The following is a 22,390-nucleotide window of genomic DNA, read 5'->3' as shown; positions in this document are numbered from 1 at the left end:
ATGGAAATTGATGATTTTGGAAGTTTGACCTTGAGTTGACCTTTGACCTTTTGACTTCAACAATAGTAGGTTTCCCAATTCAATGAGGCAATATGCAAATGCTGTTAAATTTTCAATTCAATCGGATGAAAATTGATGGTTTTTCAGATGAAAATTTATGATTTTGGAAGTTTGACCTTGAGTTGACCTTTGACCTTTTGACCTCAAAAATAGTTGGTTTCCCTATTTAGTGACTCAATGTGCAAATGCTGTTCAATTTTCAAGTCAATCGGATGAAAATTGATGGTTTTTCAGGTGAAAATTAATGATTTTGAAAGCTTGACTTTGAGTTGACCTTTGACCTTTTGACTTCAAAAATAGTAGGTTTCCCAATTCAATGAGGCAACATGCAAATGCTGTTAAATTTTCAATTCAATCGGATGAAAATTGATGTTTTTTCAGATGAAAATTAATGATTTTGAAAGCTTGACTGAGTTGTTGACCTTTGACCTCAGATGGAAATTGATGATTTTGGAAGTTTGACCTTGAGTTGACCTTTGACCTTTTGACTTCAACAATAGTAGGTTTCCCAATTCAATGAGGCAATATGCAAATGCTGTTAAATTTTCAATTCAATCGGATGAAAATTGATGGTTTTTCAGATGAAAATTTATGATTTTGGAAGTTTGACCTTGAGTTGACCTTTGACCTTTTGACCTCAAAAATAGTTGGTTTCCCTATTTAGTGACTCAATGTGCAAATGCTGTTCAATTTTCAAGTCAATCGGATGAAAATTGATGGTTTTTCAGGTGAAAATTAATGATTTTGAAAGCTTGACTTTGAGTTGACCTTTGACCTTTTGACTTCAAAAATAGTAGGTTTCCCAATTCAATGAGGCAATATGCAAATGCTGTTAAATTTTCAATTCAATCGGATGAAAATTGATGGTTTTTCAGATGAAAATTTATGATTTTGGAAGTTTGACCTTGAGTTGACCTTTGACCTTTTGACCTCAAAAATAGTTGGTTTCCCTATTTAGTGACTCAATGTGCAAATGCTGTTCAATTTTCAAGTCAATCGGATGAAAATTGATGGTTTTTCAGGTGAAAATTAATGATTTTGAAAGCTTGACTTTGAGTTGACCTTTGACCTTTTGACTTCAAAAATAGTAGGTTTCCCAATTCAATGAGGCAATATGCAAATGCTGTTACATTTTCAATTCAATCAGATGAAAATTGATGTTTTTTCAGATGAAAATTGATGATTTTGGAAGCCTGACTTTGAGTTGACCTTTGACGTTTTGACCTCAAAAATAGTAAATTACCCTATTTAGTGACTCAATATACAAATACTGTTCAATTTCTAATTCAATCGTATGAAAATTGATGGTTTTTCAGAAGAAAATTTATGATTTTGGAAATTTGACCTTGAGTTGACCTTTGACCTTTTGACCTATAAAATAGTTGGTTTCCCAATTTAGTGACTCAATATACAAATGCTGTTCAATTTTCAAGTCAATCAGATTTAAAATGGCGATTTTAGAAGTTTGACCTCCAGATGACCTTTGACCTCGAAATCAATAAATTGTGAATCAAACCTCAAAATCAACACACTCAATTGTGACGCCCTTTACAACTTAGTGAAGTTTCGTGACGATCGGTATGGAATTGTGACCTGTAGGCCGGTGACAAACAGACAAACAAACAGACAGAATAGCAAACGCAACCGACCAATGTACTGGAAAAATCTTCGATTTCGCAAGTAATGATGGGATTTGAAGAAGACTTAAAAAAGGGAATAATGAGGCTGTGCAAGTTTTAGAAAACAGCGACCTCTGTCGGAGCATTTCATAAAAATACTCAACAGCAAAAGTCTTCATCCTTGTGTGAGGACCGATCAGGAGATTCCCATGATTACATCACAGCTTTCGTACAGGGGTACAAGGTGTGATTAGGACAGGTATGTAAGCGGGAACTACGAGTAGTTCATTCGGAGTTTTAAAAGTAATCAGCAAAGTTTTCAGATCTATACGCTAGCGTACAGGAAGTCAGTGAATTGTCTTGGGGGTTAGAGTCAAGTGATCACTTTCCCAAAGTTTGAATGACCTGAAAGGGTCGAGGGAAGAGACAGGTACACCTGGCCACAGTAAGCTGGTCGGCCAAGCGTCATGTTAAGAGACCATGAACCAAAGTTTCAGTGGTCGATCCTCAGATTCGAGCATGAGGGGATTTCGACAACATTGTGGATGTGTTTCATTGATTAAATTGACTGAAATTACAAAATTGACAGAAGTCTTCAAAAAGTATATTTTGGACACGGAGTACAAAAAGTCAAGTTTAAAACACCGCATGGAAAGGAAAACATCCTGAACTTATGTTATTGCGGCCAGAAAGACGTCAAAGTGAACTAGTATTTGTTGAACATTTAAATACATCAGAAATAATCGAAGATAAAATCTGCCTTTTCTGCCTCACAGTGCACAAAGTGATACTGATGATAAATATATATATATATATATATATATATATATATATATAATGTTGCATGTTGTATGTTTCATCTACTCCTCCTCCGAGGTAATTTGACCGAGGAAGCTGAAACTTTGAGAGAATAATGAGGGAACCCTGAAGGTGTCTTTGCTGAAGTTTTGTTTGATTCCATCAGGTTTTGAAATTATATATATATATATATATATATATATATATATATATATATATATATATATATATAGATATAGATATATATATATATGTCCACCCATCTTGAAATCTCCTACCTTTGGGGTGCAATTGCAATTATCTGAGATATATCACCATAATGTATTATATATGCACATAAGTAGAACGCACGTGTTTGCTTCATGTACGTAATCCGGGCTATTTTTTATCAGGAGCGATCTTGGCAGCAGTCTGTTGCTTATACACCGCCAAAATTTGGATGTGTCACAGGAACGTATTGCACGCTGTAGGGTGGGTGCTCTGCTCTATGGTATTAATTATCATGAGGATTATAGCATGACCCCTCTGGCTGCTCCCTTCGTGGAACCAGGTGCTTCCAGTGATGATATAATCTATGTATTGGTGGTGGTGGTGGTTTCGCACATAATGTCAACACTATGGACCTATTTGTAGCTGCTATGTACTTGTGCGATGAACTATCATCAGTGCCTTTGACACTGTAAAAATGGTCACCAACATCCAGTGGTCTCACCAATGGTGTACGGGAGTGAATAATTATGTTCCGGAAGTTCCTGTCAAGTTTCTGGCTTGCCCAGTTTGGGAGAGTACAGACCCTACTGATGTCACTCAGTGACAAATCTAAGAGGAAAATCAACTCAACATGTCAGGATATTGTTTATCTAGCATCAAAGGGGTAGATCCGGAACACGTGCTGAAACATGTCACTGCTTTGACATACATGTGGGATAATAATGACATTGGGGAACAGATTTGTCAGGAAATTAGGAACGAGCCACAACACAAATGGCATCATTGTCCAACGACATGGTGTGGAATCTGCACAAGGACTGAAACTGTATCAATATTCAGACAAACAAATAAAACAAGACCAGAAGTCTAGCAGCGGTGTAGCTGGGCTTGTAAAATATTATAAACCACAAACATGCATGATTCGCTTTTTAAACAGTCGCTAATGCTGTTTATAAAATCAAACAAAGAAATTTGGAGGAATCCCGACATCCGTGAGGTAAGTTTTACTTGCAAAACTGAGGGAAGATCTACTGTAATCTATATACCCCACAAGTGTTGGGTACGTACTGTTTTGTTGGAAGAGCCGTAACGCCGATGCTTTTGATATTTCATGGTCATTTTAACAATTGGTTTGTTTGTGTTTCACACTGAATGAAAAACATAAAGGTAGAGCATGGCGTTTGTGATATATGACAGGTTCGACGATATGTTCGGCATAAACGGCATATAAATCAAAATGGCGGTGTGTGGAGAGTCAGCCGCCGTACCGCCGTAATGACATCAGACGTAATCACATCACCCTGTCATGTGACCAGATCCTCAGCTCTGATTGGTATACGTTTGAGGGGACAAACACACATAAAGACGGACAAACACTGTTCTAGATGGCTTTGCCCCATGGGCTACGCCGTAAAAAGATCCTTTGAGCCATCATCAACAGATATCACCTTGTGTGTTAAAAACAGAAAAAACAGCAACCACCACCCTTTGAAAAGAAAACATCAAGAGTGGGGACAGTCACGACATCATCCTTGCCTACCTACTGGCTAGATTACCTGTCGATGGACAAGTTGCTCCTCTGCCTACATGGACTGGGTTCAGCACTCTGCTGTCTCGGTCCATTCCACAGACCTCACTTGTTGTCTATCTCCCAATCATTAATGCAAGTCCAACAGAAATGGACACCATACTCACTGTGCTGCCAACAAGCATTGACATTGCTAATCAATTGGAGTTGTGATTGTATTTGATCAGGCCAGGCCATACACGCCAAGGCACAAGCAATAAGATGGCAAAATGAAGAGTTCAGATGAAGAACAGTGATACGGTTTGGGGCGTTTCACACAGCTATGGCATTCCTCCAAGACATGGAGGAATGCCATAGCTGTGTGAAATCGGGCCTCCAAGACATACTTATAGAGTCTGACAAAAAAAGCCTTCTTTGCCACACTGAGTGACCATGAACTAGAGTCCCACCATTCATTCCATGATTCCACGGATGTTTGCTTCCAAATGAGTCAACTACTCAAGGTATCTTCCAATCTACTGGATGAAAACGTGCACACTTCCTTCTACTCGTCCATGTGTCTACAATGAACTTCTGAAAGGAGAATTTGTCATTCAATGCCAAAACAGGTATGGCTTTTCCCAAATGGCGTGTGATCAGAGCATTGGGGAAACTTGCAACAGAGACACCAAAGCGAAGGGAGGAATGCTCACCGCGAACAAGTGGTCATCTCACAGGTGGCTTATTTCACAAAATGAATGAGTCTCCATTACCAACCGGTGCGGAAAGATGGCAGGGAAGGGGTCGCAGTGCCGAAAACAGTGCCAACTAGAACGGCACTCGGTAGAGTGCATACCTCCGCCAGGCTGAACAGTTTACGATTTGTGCCCCACTGATTGGATAATTATAATTCTAGATGTCGCACCCCATTCTATACTCAAGCAAAAAAAGTAGTTACCAAGTGGTCACCACAAAAATCGAAAATGAAGTTATTTTTGATCTACGTATCAAGGCCTAAGAGATCATGCCTGAGAGATCATGCTTAAGAGATCATGCATCATACCGTAATACATCATGCCTAAGATGCTGAGAGATCATGTCAGAAGAAGATTAGTATGCATCAGAGGGAGAAGTCGGAGTCAGGTGGACAAAGAGGTTGTTGAATGCATGTATGAGAGATGGGTCAATTCTGGAGAAATGGAGGACGGGGCTAGTTGTGCCGATGTGGAAGGGGGGAGAGGGATGTTCAAGATGTCATGGCCTAACAGATCATGCTTAATATCATGTATCATGAGCCAAAAGATCATGTATCATGGCCGAAGAGATCATGCTTAAGATCATGTATCATAGCCTAAGAGATCATGTCTAAGATCATGTATCATAGCCCAAGAGAGAAGACATATAAATACAAGAGAAACAACATCAGATGCTTCTAACTTGAGTAATGGAGTGGAAAATGATTTTTAACGTGCACATGACAGCAGCCGGATATGGGCTTGCTGCACCTATTTGGGCAGAATAAGGAATCAGCAAAGAGCTGTGGATTAGGCGAGGGATGATATGGAAGAGAAGCTGTACAACAAGTTGGAAGAGGATGGTGGGAGGAGGATGATGTATAAATTGGTTCTTGGGGTGATGGGGGGTGGTGGCAGGAGGCTACTGACAGAGAGGAGCGCAGTATTGAAGGTGTGGGAAGAGCCGTTACACCGGGAAAGAAGCAACGGCGAGCTGGAGTTGCCAAGCTATGCGGAGGGGAAAGTGGAGTTGGTGGAGATCACGGAAGAGGATCACAAACAGATGGCATTGAAGTGGGTGAAAAATGGAAGGGTGCCAAGCATTGATGAGGTGTGCACAGAGATGATAATTGCAGTGAGAGAAGTCAGAGGCATGTGGATGGAGAGGTTGTTGAATGTATATATATGAGAGAAGGTTCAATTCTGGAGAAGTGGAGGACAGGGTTAATTGTGCTGATATGGGAGGGGGAGTGTTGTGGCAGAGCAGAGCAGAAAAGACAAGTAGGCCTTTGGATGGGCTTTAATCAACACAATGATGGCCAGGTGCACAAGAAGAGGCCTAAGCAGGGCTTGAAGTCCTTAAGAGGGAACGTAGCATGGAGCGGATCGTAGGCAGCCCGCATGCCGTCAGCTGACCCGCTTTTATACAGTAATGATCCCAGAACACAGGAAGTGAAGCCACCGGAAGTGAGGTACGCAGGAAGTGAGGACACAGGAAGTGAGGTACACAGGAAGTGAGGACACCGGAAGTGAGGCATCAAGAAAACTGGAATTATGTCAGGGAGGAGGATGTTCAAGATCCAAGAAAGTACATGGGCATTACATTCCTTAGTCATTTCAGGAAGGTGTGCTGGAGAGGGTTTTGGACGCAAGGATAAGGAAGAATATGGAGATTGGAGAAGAGCAGCAGGGGTTTAGAAAGGGTAAGGGAATGACAGATGGGATGTTCACGCTGAGACTGGTGGAAAAGAGGTTGGAGGTGCAAGGTGAAATGGCATTGGGATTTGTGGATCTGGAGGCCTAGTCCTGAGAGAGATGGTGATGGTGACACTGAGACGGATTGCTGGAGGCAGAAGTTAGGTTGGTGGAAGTGATGTAGAAGGGGACGAAGGGAAAAGTTTCAATTGGTCCTAGGATGTCGGAGGAGTTCAGATTGAACATCGGTTTGAGGCAGAGAAGCGCTCTCAGCTCACTCATGTTTATCATTGTGATGGGGCGGGTAGGCAGGAAGGTAAACATGAAAGTTCGTTTGGGGAGGATATTGAAGTGTGGACGATCTGGTTGTTGTGGTGCAGAGTGGACGGTAGATGCAGGAAGTACTGGGGGAGTGGAAAGAGGCATTTGAGGAAAATGTGCTGAGAATGAGCATGGAGAAGACAGCGGTGATGTGGGTCGGACAGCAGAGAAAATAAATTAATATCAGGTTATGGGGGAAGGAAATCAGACAAGGAAATAAGTTTGAGTATCTGGGGGGAACGGTAACCGAGGATGGTAAGTCGGATGGTAGCACCTCTGATGCACACTTTCGCAGACCAAGGATGGTATACGATTTGTGTCCCTGCAGAGGTGCGGAGGCGGATTTAGGTGGGTGCGAATATATGAGGAAGGGTAGAGGGTGTACTGGCAGACAAAGATTTTAAGGAGTTTCAAAGGAAAGTTTCTGATGTCTTGTGTAACGGCGGCCTACCTTTACGGTCTGGAGACTGTGGGACTGACAGAGAGAGAACAACAGAGGTTTCAGTTTTACAAGAAAAACTGGGTCAGGAGGATTGTGGGAGAGAAGAAGGTGGATGTAAGGGGAATGGATGAACTGAGGGAGGAGGTTGGTGTGTGGATGAGCTTGATGGGGAGATTGGTGAAATTCCGGCTCAGAAGGGCTGGACACTTGGTGCGGATGAGCGAAGAGAAAATGGTAAAGAGAGCGAATAGGTTAAGGGAACAATGTAGGAGGAAAAGAGGTAGACCGTGGTTGAGATGGGAGGATTGTGAAGAGGGATACAAACAAGTAATGTGGGGCTGGTTAGAGAGTGAAGAGAGTTGACTGAGGGGAGTGGAGGAAGATCGTGGTCCAGGCAGGGCAGGACCTTGGTTCATCCTTGTATTACAGTCCATATTACGCCTATTACGGTAAAGTATGGTTGAATCTCTTGAGTGGTTCATAGGTTATTGCAGTAATACAGATTTTCAATTAAAGGTCACTTGACCTTAGACCTTTAACCTTTTGAACCCAAATATAATCAGTTCATCTTTGTATTATAGTGCAGTCCATAGTTATGCCAAGTGTGGTCAAAATCCCTTTCGCGGTTCACAAGTTATTGCGGTAATGGAAATCTGCTACTTTCAGCTAAAGGCCACATGACCTTTGACTCTTTGAACCCAAATTTGAATCAGGTCATCTTTACATCAAAATACATCTTTGTACCAAATTTGTTAAAAAATCCCTTCAGTGGTTCACAGTTATCGCAGTGACAAAATTGATCACAGAAGGACGAACGCATGGACGGACGGACAACCTGAAAACATCGTACCTCCAGCAAGTCGGCCTGTTGTTTCGTAACCTGCCGTAGCTGAGCAACATCGTGGCAGAGATCTTCCATAGTCGTCCATGTTGTGTTGCTTCCCCGACTTGCCTCGGGCACCACTTTCACCACCCGCGTCCTAATGTCCTTTAATTCACGTTCCCATTCAGCCATCGCAGATAGTAGGGCCTTGAATCGCATAAAGAAAGCAAAAAGATCAACTAAGTAGAACAAGCAATAATTGTTCAAAATCAAAGTCGAGTGCAACGGTTTATTGAAACTGATAATCAGCAAACTACAAATAAAAAACGTATTTTTCTCTGGAAACAAAATCCTGTCCAAGTAATACATCTGGCGATATCTCGAGCATTTGGTACAGTCTGGCTTCCTGCCTTGGTCTCCAACCCTCTGCCAAGGCCAACTCTCTGCCAAAGCATCCACGGCCAACTCCACACATGGCTTACTGACTTCCTATATACTCTGGTAGTTCATTTGTGGCTCTAAACGAAATCCTTTCATCTCCTCTCCTTGTCAAGGCTGGAGTGTTTCAAGGCAGTGTTCCTGGCCCAGTCCTATCATGAATAATCTCTCTAACTCTCTGAAAAATCCTCTTTATCTATTTGCTGATGACTCCACCCTCTGCTGTGACATCCCTCATCTTTCAGCCAGGCCACAGCCTCTTTCTTCTCTTCAGACTTTGACAAAATCACAAGATGTTCAAACACTTGGAACATGTCTTTCAATCCTGACAAATCTCACACTCTCACCATCTCTCTCTCGGAAAGGACCGTCTGGCAAACCCTCCGATCTACTTTATTACCAATCCTCAAGCTCAGTCATTCAAACTCCTCGGTCTCACTATCAGCCATGATCTTTCTTGGGAAAATCAGATTTCAAAGTTGGCCTCCAATGCCAGGTGGCCACTGGGCATCCTTCGCCGTACAAAGTCCTTCCTTGGAAAACCTGAACTCCTGTCCACCCACAAGGCGTTCATCCGCAACTTCAAGGAGTACTGCTCTCCCCTCTGGCCTGGCTCTCCTGCCCCACATCGTGTTCAGCTTGATACCATGGAAACCAAGACCTTCAAGATTATTAGACCTTCAAGATTCAAGTTCTACCTTCAAGATTATCTCCCACACTGAAGCTGAGTCCATGGGTCTATCATTTCGCCATTGGAGACTGTTCGGTGGTCTCTTTGACTTCCCGCCTGCTCTCTGGTCTTGCATCCTTTGCCCTTTCCGCGCTTTGTTCCACCACAAATTTTCTGCAGGGCTCACAAGGTCCGCCATCTACCCTCTTCTGCGAAAGCTACATAAATCCAGAATCATTGTTCACCTCCACTCATTCATTCCTCTTTTTTCCTGCCAGTGGAATCAACTTCCACATTATCTTCAATCTCATTCTTCCCTCCAGGTCTTCCAGGAACAAGACAGCTGTTCACCACCATCTCAGATCATCCCAAATCCAAAACCATGATCTTTTCTACGCCCATTAAAGCCCCCCCCCCCCCCCCCCAAACCCGACTCTTTCCAAATTTCCAGTTTTTTCTTTCTGAGTATTTACTTCAGCATTCATTTTGCCCACCCCGTGTGTCCTCTCCTACCTCTCATTCTTCCCCCACATCCCTTATTTGTCAAAGTTTGTTCAGCTTGAACTTGTTCAGTTTTGTTCAGGTTGCAAGCCTCAACCTTGTAGACAAGAAAAAATCATGAAAGAACTGGGCCTACCTTTCGCTGCTTGAACTGCTCTTGTAGTTGTAGTGTTGAAAGTTGTGCAGATGGCAAAAGGGACTTGGCATAGTCCACACCACCCTGCAGCTTCTTCAATTTGTGTTCTTCGTGTTTCAGCTGGTGCACACCAAACATAATGAATCTGCTGTTTGTATTCCATTGCATACTCTTCAGACAAGCAAATTTTACGGCCAATTCTCCAGTGGCTTTGTATATTTTCTCAAAACAAGTACACCCGTTCCCTACGGGGGCAGCAGGAAGGGTCATGTTATTACTCACTCTGGGGTGTATAGGTTACAGTAGATCGGGGTGTGTTCAGTTGACAAGTTTCTTGGAGAGTGTTCGCCAAGTTCAAGCGTTCGAGCAAGCACTCCATTAAAAACCATTGATAAGGAACGGCAGGCTTGGCAAGCGCTAACTAGCTGCTTGGTACCTGAACACACCCCGGGTTTCCTCCCTTTCAGTTTTGTGTTAAACAGCATTAGCGACTGTTTAAAAAGGTAATCAAATGTGTTTGCGGTTTATAATATTTTTTTACTTCTGGTGGAGGCCGTTGCTCCCAAGAAACGCCACGCTAAGCTATTTATTCTCATTTAACATGACGTTTATTCAAACAAAAACAACAACAACAACAACAACAACAAAACCCCTTTTGCAGGGGGGTTCGTATTAGTATTCATATTGTTTTGTTAATAACATTATTATGCTATTGGTACAAATGTTGTTATTACTTTTGTTATTGAAGCTATTTTGGAACCCCCCCCCCCCTCCTCCCCCTAAAAATGCCTTGGAAAAACTCCACAGAAGCGGCAGGAAGGGTTGTGTTATCAACCCTTGTGGGGTATATAGATTACAGTAGATCTTCGCTCAGGTGCGTTCATCGATGCAATACACATAGATTACCTCACGGATGTCCGGATTCCTTCAAATTTCTTTCAGTTTAGTATTAAACAGCATTAGCGACTGTTTCAAAAGATATTCGTATGTGTTTGTAGTTTATACTATTTGTACTTGTGGTAGAGGCTGTTACTCCAATGAAATGCCAGGTTAAGCTATTTATTTACGTTTAACATGGCATTTGTTCAAGGAGGAAACATCCCTTGTGGAGGGGGGATATTATTGTACACCGCACCTTTCCTATGCCATCCCCAGGTGCTGCATAACGTCATTGCCGGGCACCGAAGGGGACTCGGCAATGACGCACGCTGAAAGGGAGTACTCAGTTTTCACTCTGGTTGTTTGTTTTCTTGCTTTCCTGTTTTTTTGTTTGTTTCTTTGTCCGGGCGATATCTCAGCCATCCTTTGAGCTAGGAAGCTGAAATTTCGGCAAAATAGTGAGCAAGTCCTTTGTCAAAAACGGTACTTTTTGTTTTTTGATTAGTCAATTAATTGAGGAGTTATTTAATTATTAGCGATGGATTAAGTACTTATTTAATTAATTAAATTTCCTTTCTCTTCTGACCCTTAACTCAGGCACCTTTTGAGTTAGGAAGCTGATATTTGGACATGCCAATGACCAGGTGATTTGGCTGCAAAAGCTATTTTTGATTTATTAATTAATCAATTAATCAATGAATCGATTAATTATTTAATTATTTGATTAATGACTACTTCTTTTTTTTTAAGTTACAGATTCTGTTGAAATGGTGGTGGTTTTTGTGTTCTGTGACCGAATTGATTAATAATTAATTTTTTTAATGATTATTATTTATTTATTTTCATTATTAATCATTTATTTATTTTCTTTCTCATTTGGCCAATATCTCAGGCACCTTTTGAGCTGGGAAGCTAATATTTGGACATGAGTGACCAAGTGATGTGGCTATCAAGGATATTTTTGATTTATTGATTAATCATTTAATCGATTAATTATTTATTGATTAATCAATTAATTATTTAATTTTTTCCTAATGACTTATTTAATTAAATTTCTAAAAGATACATCTTCGGATGAAGCACTCGTGGTTTAGTTATGCTATTAGCCAATTGATTAAGAAAATATTTTGTGACAATCTTTTATTGATTTTAATTATACAATTAATCAATCAATTATTGTACACCTCTCCCTCCCAATGACATGGTCCCTCCCAATGACATGGCATGGTGCAGCTCGTCTATGAGCTGCACCGCGGTATTGTCGGGCGCCGGAGGTGCCCCGGCAATGCCGCGCTGTAGGATATTTAATTATGTGGCATGGGGGCGGTGTACTTTGAATGTATCTGTACTTGTTAGTATTAATTTTGGTTTGTAATCACCTTAATATTATGCTATTATCGTTAGCGTTGTTATTACTTTTGTTATTAGAAGCAGCATTGGAAAAACGCCACGATAAAGCTATCTTAACACGGATATACACCTTAACACGCAGGGGGAGTTAAATCACGACAACCTCTAATGTGTGACCCTAAGTCTCCCTGTCAAGTTTGGATGAGATTGGATAAGTAAAGATCGAATGCATCACGGTGAAATTCAGTCAGACAGGCACGCAGACACCAAATTGCATATTTTCGTATGATGATGTCGCTACGAGGTAGAAATGCTGAATATAGAAGGCAATGGAATAGATAAATAGTACCATTTAGTCAATGAGTATGCTGATGGATGAGTTCACAGATATGAACAGCAAAAATATCACAGATAACAGAGGTGTGCACACTCACTGACAGGCCGGACAGCTGCGCTAGCTCCAAAATCCGTTTGCGAGTACCATTTAGGAACTGATCCATGTCCATCATCCGCTGAACGAGTCCTTCAAGATTGACCACTTTAGATAGATTTTGAAGGTTATCATGGATACTGCACAGGTGAGATGCCAGCCCGGACATATCGCACATCATAGTCTGAGGTTCAAGGAAGAACGGTCAGTTGCTTGCATTGCTATACGCATCCCAGAACCCAAAACTACGTTAAAACAAGAGAAAACGAGGTGATGAGCATTAACCAACATCCTTAATAGACGTTGCAACCTCATTATCCAACGTTTCGCCATAATTTTAAAATAAACGCAGATGTGAAAACATTGAATGCCCTCTGGGATGGCAAAAAAAATAAAATTGTGAATCGGTTTTTCGAAAACAGCATCTACTATAAATGTACGAGGTGAGTGAGTGTTTGTGTATGTGTGTATGTGTGTATGTGTGTATGTGTGTGTGTGTGTGGGGGGGGGGGGGGGGGGGGCGTGTTTTTTTTGTTGATTTCTACTAGTCTCCTGATGTGGAATGTGAAACACAAAAATGATCGACACGATCTCCTGAGTTGATTAGGTTAATTATTTATCTACAAGTAATCCAGAAGAATTCCCATGTTTTAAACACCTGCCATGTTAAGGTGTATAGAACAGCTTAATAAGTCCTTCCATGGCATTATAATCACAAAATAAATAACAAAAGTAATTATCTCATCGCAACAAAGCATATATTAATTGATACCAAAAATATTAACAACAATAATAATATTAGTACAATTTGGTGATAATAATATAGAATGTAACTCCATCCTGTCTCATGTCCGCTCCACCAATCCCCTTGCACCTCAGATTTTGGCTGTTCCTTCTCCTCCTACCAACTGTATTGCTACGTTTGTGGGGGTAAGCAAGGAAATACCTTAGTTGAGATCGAATCTTGCCGATTAAAAGTCTCCAAGTGTCGCGTAGAGGAATCTCAATGTATCTAAGTAGGCCATCTGTCCGGGTAAGAGCGTTTGCATTCCGCAATGAGGGGCATGGCTTTGTGGTAAGTAATTCTAGGGCTTGAAGATTAATTCCCCAGTGTGTAATTTGCCCTTGTGATCTTCCCTCTGTCTTTATTACAATTAAAAAGCCCGCCAAACAACAGCTATAACAAATGACTCCATTCGCTCACAACGCCGCCAGGGCTAACCAACACCCAGCACATTTGCCGATTGTGCCAGTCAAGCCCTGCCTCACGGCCTTCGACGTCATGCGAACATTCGGAGAGAGATTAGATTCCGCCTCCTGACGACACGTAACGGGGAGGCCAAGCCCCGGCCTTCGTGATTGAGTAGCGCTCGATGATTGGAGTGTGACATCAGCGGTCGAACATTCGAGAGTTGAAAGGAAAAAGCCGCATCTCGCCATCTTTGTCTCTCGGTCTTCTGGTACTGGTTTCATGGTGGATGGTTGCTCCTCTCGTGTGCGCTTGTGCAGAGAAGCTTTGGCGCATTGTTGAGTTTTTGCAACATCGGAGGAGGGGGTGTTGTTGACTGTGGTGCTTTTCGGGGGAGGAGAGAGCCGCGTCTCACTGGGCGGTGGAAGCGAGGAAGGGCTGGTTGGCTGCTTGTTCATGCCTGGGCGTTATCGGCAACCCCTTGTTGGTGCGCTTCCTGCGCGGTGGTTTTGAGGCGACGAACACCAAGCCCCTCGTTGAGACAGAGCTAAGTGCCGGCTGGCAAAAACATCATTTCTTTTTATTTAATCTTTCCCCTTGTTTGTATATGAGTCTGAGGGGAGACGTCTCTCGTTAGGATATCGTTTTTACCTCACATGCATTTTGATTGTCTTTGCATTTCTTGTCATTAAATCATTATTTGTTGAATTTTACTTTTCTTGTCTTTTTCTTCGTTTGTGGGTTCAGATAACCCCTGCTTGTGTTCCTGATGAGATAAGGCTCTGGCCTCTCCCGCGCACGCCAAAGACAATCCCGCCAAGTTTCCAAATACGCCTCGGAGTTAAAGCTTGTTTCGGTCATTCTTCCTCTTGGGGTCTTAACTCCGGGGGTGCTATAGTATCCATATTAAAAGCCTGCCTGACTATATTCCCCTCCTCCCTACTGAGTACATGCATGCCACAACCAATGCAGACGTGCCTCTTCTTTAATCTCCTCACCTCCTCATGATGTCATCATGGTTCTTCACTTCCTTCAAATATTCCCATCAGCCCTCTCAGCATCTGTGTCTCCACATTACTAAAGTCCAAAACCTCTGATTCATGCCGCATCGGTCATATTACTCTTTGTGAGACTTAACCAGAGCCTCAGCCTCAGCTTAACCAGAAGCATTCAATCATGTACCCAGAAACACTCCTTCACCTTGTTCAACTCAACATTTTACCTTCAGTGTGGCATCACTCATTCCCTCGTTTTCAAGTATGGCCTCGACTTTCTGCACCCGCGCAATCACCAGAGATTGTATTTCTTCACAATCGGCAAGGGTGGAAGGTGCCTGTGGAACACCAATAAAATCACATCCTTACACTGGACACCAGAAACAATACAATACCGAACACCGCGCTGCGCCTACATACCAATAAAATCGCTCGAAGACTTGATATGAACAGTTCTCGGAATGAGTCGCTTGGTTCCATCAAGCGATCAAAATCAGAATGACATTAAACATCTCTATATCAATGGAGGGAACGCATGTGTGCTGCATGTTTCACCTACTCCTCCGGCAGGACTTGCCCGAGGAAGATGAAACTTTCAGGGATTAATGAGGGCACCCTGAGGTTAGGCATGTGGAAGTTTCATTTCATTCCATCAAGTTTTGAAAAAAGAAAAAAAAAATCAGCCATCTATGCATTTTCTTCCCTTGAGGGGAGGGTGGATGCAATTTGAATTATCCAAGGTATATAACCACGATGCATATATAAGCAGTACACATGTTTTCACCTCATATACATAACCCGGGTTAAATTTATTTTCGGGAACGATCTAGGCAGAAATCTGTTGCTTATACACCGCCCAAATAAAAGGATGGCAGAAGAACGTGTTGCACGCTTGGAGCAATGTCGCTCGTAGGGTGGGTACTCTGCTAGTTATCATAAACACAAGGAAAAGGGTGGAAAAAAACATGGTATAAACTTTAAGGTGGAAACCTTTTAGGGAAATTATTTTGTCTCAAGGACTTCACAGTGGTCAACAGGTGTTCCAATGGTAAAATAAATTGCTCCTTTCATAAGACCAGGATATTGTCAAATGAGCCATACTGTGAAAGACAATCACTATTGCTTTGGGTGTTTTTCTACTTTTGTCAATGTCTGGCATCAAAATAGGAACTCCAGGGATGGTACAGGCATGTCCAGGACGTGTGCTCAGCTTGGAATCCTCTTTTGCTCTGACGAAGGGTTAATGCTCAAAATGTCGGCCTCTCTTTGCTTCCCATGGTAGTTAGCATACTCCACGACCTGTTCATTTCATACATTGTAATAGTTTGGTTTCTTTACTGACAACTCGACACGACAGAAAAAGTAAGCGCATGGTAAACTGCACTGTGATGGCCGCTGCAGCCATCAGTCTCAAACATGGTGATTACATGCGCTACATACCGAATGTATGGACAAGTTTTCAAAACCAACGCATAACTTGCAAAAACCCGAGCATGCCTCAATTTGCCCTCTTTTAGTGGCTGAGAATATATCTCGGAGAAAGCGAACTCAGGTGAAAGCCGAGCCTGGGTTCAATTACCACCCCGACTATAAATCACCACTCTTCTAAAGAGTGCGCCATTCATCATATAGGACATTCATTTGAGAGTTCTGTCTGCTAGAATTTGCTCGTAGATGTTAAAGATCCCACAGGACCTTGGTGGGACATAGCATACCACACACCTCGAGTGGATGTTAAAGATCCCATATAGGACCTTGGTGGGACATTGCATGCCACACACCTCGAATGGATGTTAAAGATCCCATATAGGACCTTGGTGGGACATTGCATGACACACACCTCTCTCTAGTGGATGTTAAAGATCCCATATAAGACCTTGGTGATACTTTGCATGCCACACACCTCCAGTGGATGTTAAAGATCCCATATAGGACCTTGGTGATACTTTGCAAGCCACACACCTCTGATGGATGTTAAAGATCCCATATAAGACCATGGTGATACTTTGAATGCAACACACCTCTCGTAGATGTTAAAGATCCTACATCGGACCTAGGTGAGACTTTGCATGCCACACACCTCTATTGGATGTGAAAGATCCCATATAGGACCTTGGTGAGACTTTGCATGCCACACACCTCGAGTGGGTGTTAAAGATCCCATATAGGACCTTGGTGAGACTTTGCATGCCACACACCTCTATTGGATGTGAAAGATCCCATATAGGACCTTGGTGAGACTTTGCATGCCACACACCTCGAGTGGGTGTTAAAGATCCCATATAGGACCTTGGTGAGACTTTGCATGCCACACACCTCGAGTGGGTGTTAAAGATCCCATATAGGACCTTGGTGATACTTTGCATGCCACACACCTCTAATGAAAATACAAATTAAAAATAAAAACAATTTTCATAATCAATCTTTTATTTTTGAGTCAAACTGTTGCTTTATCATAAAATTACTCTTTAGTTACCTACAGGTGTGTTCTTTACTATAAATGAATGTGATATGGAATCTTGGGTGATTTTTCTGGAATTTGGCACGCAAGTTTTGGCATGTCTTTAATCCCCACCTCCCCGATTACCTCCATTACTGATGCTTCTGTCTCCTGGGTTTTCATTTCCTGGACTCATGCCTGAAGCTAAGCAGATATAATTTGTTGGAATGAAATACCAAGCTGTATTTATGTAATTAGCTGTAAAAGTACAGTTTGTTTTACACCAGTCAGGCAAGGAGTAAAGGTGAAATCTCAGGAGAACACACGAATAAACTTCATGTTCAATGAAAACAAGTTCATTCGTTGTGTACCTTCAAATTCAGTTGTTCTCTGTTTACCATCTTTGCTACACGATTCCAAAATGGCAGCTTTCTTTGTAGTAAACAATTCCATAAATGGTGTAAGTAAATGTAGATGAAGGAAAAGGCAACCCTGTCCCTCTAAACAAGCTTGGTAGCACGACCTGCATTATAAGATGAACACAACAAATTATGATATATAAGGAAGGGAGAAAACTACCCACAATGTAGTCCTTTATTATTTATTTATTTACTTTTTTGAATTGTGTCAAGGGTGGAGGAGTAAGGGATGGAGCAATGTGGAAGTGGCTTCGAAGAATGAGGAACAAATCATTCAAAGAGGGCAGGAGGGGAAAAGTCAGCTATCTAGAGTCAAATCAAACATCAGCTAATAAGTCTCATGCCAAATATGGTAATATTCTCATGTTAAAATGGCAACAAAGATCTATTTCTATAAGATTATTATCATCCTAACTCCTACCTTCTGCAGCAAGAAGCTGCGATGCTCAGCGTACAGGTGCAGCTTTCGGTATAACTTCCGGAGGGGCAGTAAGGCCTCGCTTAGAATGTGTTGCTCAGAAACGGGCGATCCATGGGCCTCACCAAGACCTTTCTCTTCTGACATGCTCAATGCAGAAGCCTCCCCCAGGAGAGACTCCAGGCGGTCCAGTTCACAGTGGCAGTTGTCGAGTGATGCCCACGTGTGCTGTGCCACACCAATACAGAAACAAGAAAGGGCAATCAGAGATTGCAGACCCTCGCCAGGATGTGTTTTCAGTGTTTTTTAAGGCTTTTTTGTTAAAACAAATATAGCTGCCGAACCACGTGACCGATGACGTCATTTATTTTTCTCCACCAATTTATGCCTACATGACACTCAAGAAATTTCATCTTGATATGATGAAGTTTTGTACTTGTCGAATTATGACGTCATAATGGAGGCACCTATGACATCATCATTAAGAGATTTAATTCTACATGGAGAGTTCTTTACAATGAGCCATCTCTCAGTTTTATCTATTCAGCGCTTTCGGAGATATAGAGGTGCAATTTTTTTCGGTTTTTCCAAGATGGCGGCCGAACCACGTGACATATGACGTCATAAGTATCATTAAAAAATTATACAGGTAGAGTTGCACCTATGGTGAAAATTTACTGTCAATCGGACCAACGGTTGCAGAGAAAAATCATATTTATTCTGTGCAGACAGACAAACAGACAAACAAACAGACAAACGGATTCAAATGCAATACCCTCTCCTCACGCGAGGGTAACTAGCACGGCACTCAGTAGAGAGAATATCTTTGCCAGGTGAACAGTTTACGTTTTGTATCCCAGTGTAGACCACAAAATCACAATGCAGAATCACATTTAATCAAAATCATCCGTCCACAACTTTTTGAGATATCCTGCTGTGTGTCGTTTTTGACCCGATCTCCCAAAGGTGAAGAATCACTTAAAAATTATAGTAGCCGAATCCGGATCCGGATCTTTACCAAAATCTAAACATTTCGTCCTTGTCACATACGCTACATCTCTGCCAAATTTCATCCGAATCCGTCCTCAACCTTTTGAGATCTCTTGTTCACAAACAGACAGACAGACAGGGGTGAAAACATAAACTCGAGCTACCTTTGGTGGTGGAGGTAAAAACACCACAATAGTGTCGACATCCACCTTATTTATGCAAATCGTGCTCGAGTAAAGCATGCACTCGCCAAAAAGACATACAAGTAGTAATGTTTATTCATCATTGATATGATGCTCAAATTTCCCAAAAACTTTCGGTCGTCGTTAGTGATTGCATATTGGACTGGGTGGGATTCAGTGACAAATATTTCTGCTGGTCGGATCGTTAATGAGTCCCGGCTATGCCGGGGTTAGTCCCATACACAGCATCCTCAAAACGGAGTACCAAGCATGGAAGCAGCACATACCATTTAAACGTCTTTCCTACAATTAGGACAGGGATGGAATTGTACTGCCGACCTACCAGATTCAAAATGGACACTCACACAAAAATGCCACTGAATCTGTTTGACTCATTTAAATTGTGGAATTTTAAAAAATTATTTCAGTGTTGGGTTTATCAATTTTGTTTCCATCAATCATCAAGCAATGTTCACGGTACACTTGTCCAAGGGAGAAGCAACCTGAAAGTGGATAACTGCTTTAGTGGATGTGCGAAAACCAAGAATGACAGCAATGCTTGTTATATCTATATGATAAACACAATGAGGAACATAAGGCAATTTAAAATGAGCAAACAATTGGAAGACCACATTTTTAAAAACTACAAAGAGCAATCAGATTGCAGACCCTCGTCAGGACGTGTTTTCAGTGGTTTTTAAGGCTTTTGTGTTAAAACAAATATGGCGGCCGAACCACGTGACCGGTGACGTCACCATTATTGTTTTCTCCACCAATTTATCCCTAGATGATGCTCAAGAAATTTCATCTTGATCGGATGAAGTTTTCAACTTGTCGAATTATGACGTCATAATGGAGGAACCTATGACATCATCATTAACCCTTTGAGTACGGGATTTTTTTATTTATAAAAATACCCCCGGTACGGGATTAATTTGGCATTTTGGTACAGGAATGCAACCACGTACTGACGATCTATTTATAGGTACAGTCGATGACGTGCATCATCCGTACACAAAACTTTTTCGTGGATTGCGGCACTGGACGTCATCCATACTCAAAGGGTTACCAGATTTTATTCCCCATGGAGAGTTCTTTACAATGAGCCATGTCTCAATTTTTTCTATGCAGCGCTTTCGGGGATATAGAGGTGCAAATCTTTTCGCCTTTTCCAATATGGCGGCCCAACCACGTGACTTATGACGTCGTTGTCATTAAATAATTCTGCAGGTGGAGGTGCGCCTATCGTGAAAATTTCCTGTCAATCGGACCAACGGTTGCAGAGAAAAATCATATTTATTCTGTGCGGACAAACAAACAAACAAAGCGACACAGACAGCCAGACAGACAAATGAAACATCACTCATTGAGCGACACTTGGCAAAAGAGAACAAAGCAGAATGGCACTCAGTAGAGCATCCTTTTGACCTCACAAATAATTGGTGGTTGAATTCAGTTTGCTGATTTGTAAATCCCATTCAAAATTCAAGTCAATCGGATGAAAATTGAGGATTTTAGAAATTTGAAATGGTTGTTGACCTTTGGCCTATGTTGACCTTTTAGCCTATGCTGATCTCAAAAATAGTTGGTGGTTGAATTCAGTTCGCTGATATGCAAATCCTTTTCAAATTTCAAGTCAATCGGATTAAAATTGAGGATTTTAGAAATCTTGAAAAAAAGTGGTGACCTTTGGCCTACGTTGACCTTTTGACATTTTGACATCAAACAAATATAGGATTTTGTCAGACCACGAACTCAACCATTTGGTTAAGTTTCGTGAAGATCGGTTTAAAATTGTGGCCTGTAGGCAAGTATAAGTGAGCGGACAGACAAACACACACACACACACACAAACCGGAGTGATCAACATCCTTGCAATATATATAAATATTTTGCCAAGTAACAAATGGACTGAAATTCGAAACGTAACGGACTCTGGCGAGGGTAATAATTCAAGGGACTGCAGGATACTGTATGCAAAATAGTGACAAGTTGCATGAAAGACAATGAAGAATGGCTCATGACTTCAATGCACACTCTTCAAGGTGGCATGAAATACAAACGTTTTCAGAGTAATGAAACTAATGCCATATAACATGCATGGAATTCCTATAACTTTATGAACATCCTAATATATAGTCTATAAGGCAGAAACAAACACGAGGCAGAAGTTTTCTTTGGAACAATTCATATTTTCAATTTTTAGATCGTCTTTCGCATGTAAGTCCAATGATGAAATAGACACTAACACGACCTCAAATCCATCTTTGCCAATTGAAATGTGGCACTCAATGGAATGTCCATAAAAACATCTTACCTCGAGTTGTTGCTTCGCATGAAGAACATCTTCACACTTTGTCTTCAAATTCCTTTCCTCATCATGCAGCCTGCTCTCTATGTCCCAGATTGCTTCGTGAACATCATTCCTGATCGTTCCTCCTTTCTACACCATAAACCAAACCAAAAAGAGTATTATATACCTCAAAATGCTGAACCCTCATACATACAGTGCATTCAGAAAGTATTCAGACCCCTTCACTTTGATCACATTTTGTGATGTTGCAGCCTTATGCTAAAATCGTTTAAATTCATTTTTTCCCTCATCAATCTACACTCAATACCCCATGATGACAAAGAGAAAACAGGATTTTAGAAAGTTTTGCAAATTTATTAAAAATAAAAAACTGAAATATCACATTGACATAAGTATTCATACCCTTTGTTATGACACTTGAAATTTAGCTCAGGTGCCTCCAATTTCTCTTGATCATCTTTGAGATGTTTCTACACCTTGATTGGAGTCCACCTGTGGTAAATTCAATTGATTGGACATGATTTGGAAAGGCACGCACCTGTCTATATAAGGTCTCACAGCTGACTGCATATCGGAGCAAAAACCAAGCCATGAGGTCGAAGGAACTGCCTGCAGAGCTCAGAGACAGGATTGTGTCGAGGCACAGATCTAGTGAAGCCTACAAAAAAATTTCTGCTGCATTGAAGGTTCCCAAGAGCACAGTGGCCTCCATACTTCTTAAATGGAAGAAGTTTGGAACAACCAGGACTCTTCCTAGAGCTGGGGCCGCCCGGCCAAACTGAGCAATTGGGGGAGAAGGGCCTTGGTAAGAGGTGAATAAGAACCCGATG

The 22,390-nt window shown here is 41.6% G+C and overlaps 1 protein-coding gene across 1 annotated transcript in view; it reads right to left on the bottom strand.

Moving 5' to 3' along the window:
* Positions 1-22,390, bottom strand: part of LOC137426565 (uncharacterized) — an 87,004-nt gene that overhangs the window by 25,317 nt on the left and 39,297 nt on the right. Inside the window, exons 4-9 of the mRNA XM_068115195.2 lie at positions 21,564-21,689; positions 18,078-18,302; positions 15,025-15,135; positions 12,618-12,797; positions 9,955-10,074; positions 8,237-8,416 (exon numbers count right to left, since the gene is read on the bottom strand). Coding sequence (XP_067971296.2) covers positions 8,237-8,416; positions 9,955-10,074; positions 12,618-12,797; positions 15,025-15,135; positions 18,078-18,302; positions 21,564-21,689 — 942 coding nt within the window. The remainder of the gene's footprint in view (positions 1-8,236; positions 8,417-9,954; positions 10,075-12,617; positions 12,798-15,024; positions 15,136-18,077; positions 18,303-21,563; positions 21,690-22,390) is intronic.

This window comes from Myxine glutinosa, chromosome 5 (assembly GCF_964187855.1).
Source record: "Myxine glutinosa chromosome 5, kmMyxGlut1.1, whole genome shotgun sequence".
Taxonomy (NCBI): domain Eukaryota; kingdom Metazoa; phylum Chordata; class Myxini; order Myxiniformes; family Myxinidae; genus Myxine; species Myxine glutinosa.
The sequence above is the reverse complement of the archived record's forward strand: the minus strand, read 5'-3'. Positions and strand labels throughout refer to the sequence as shown.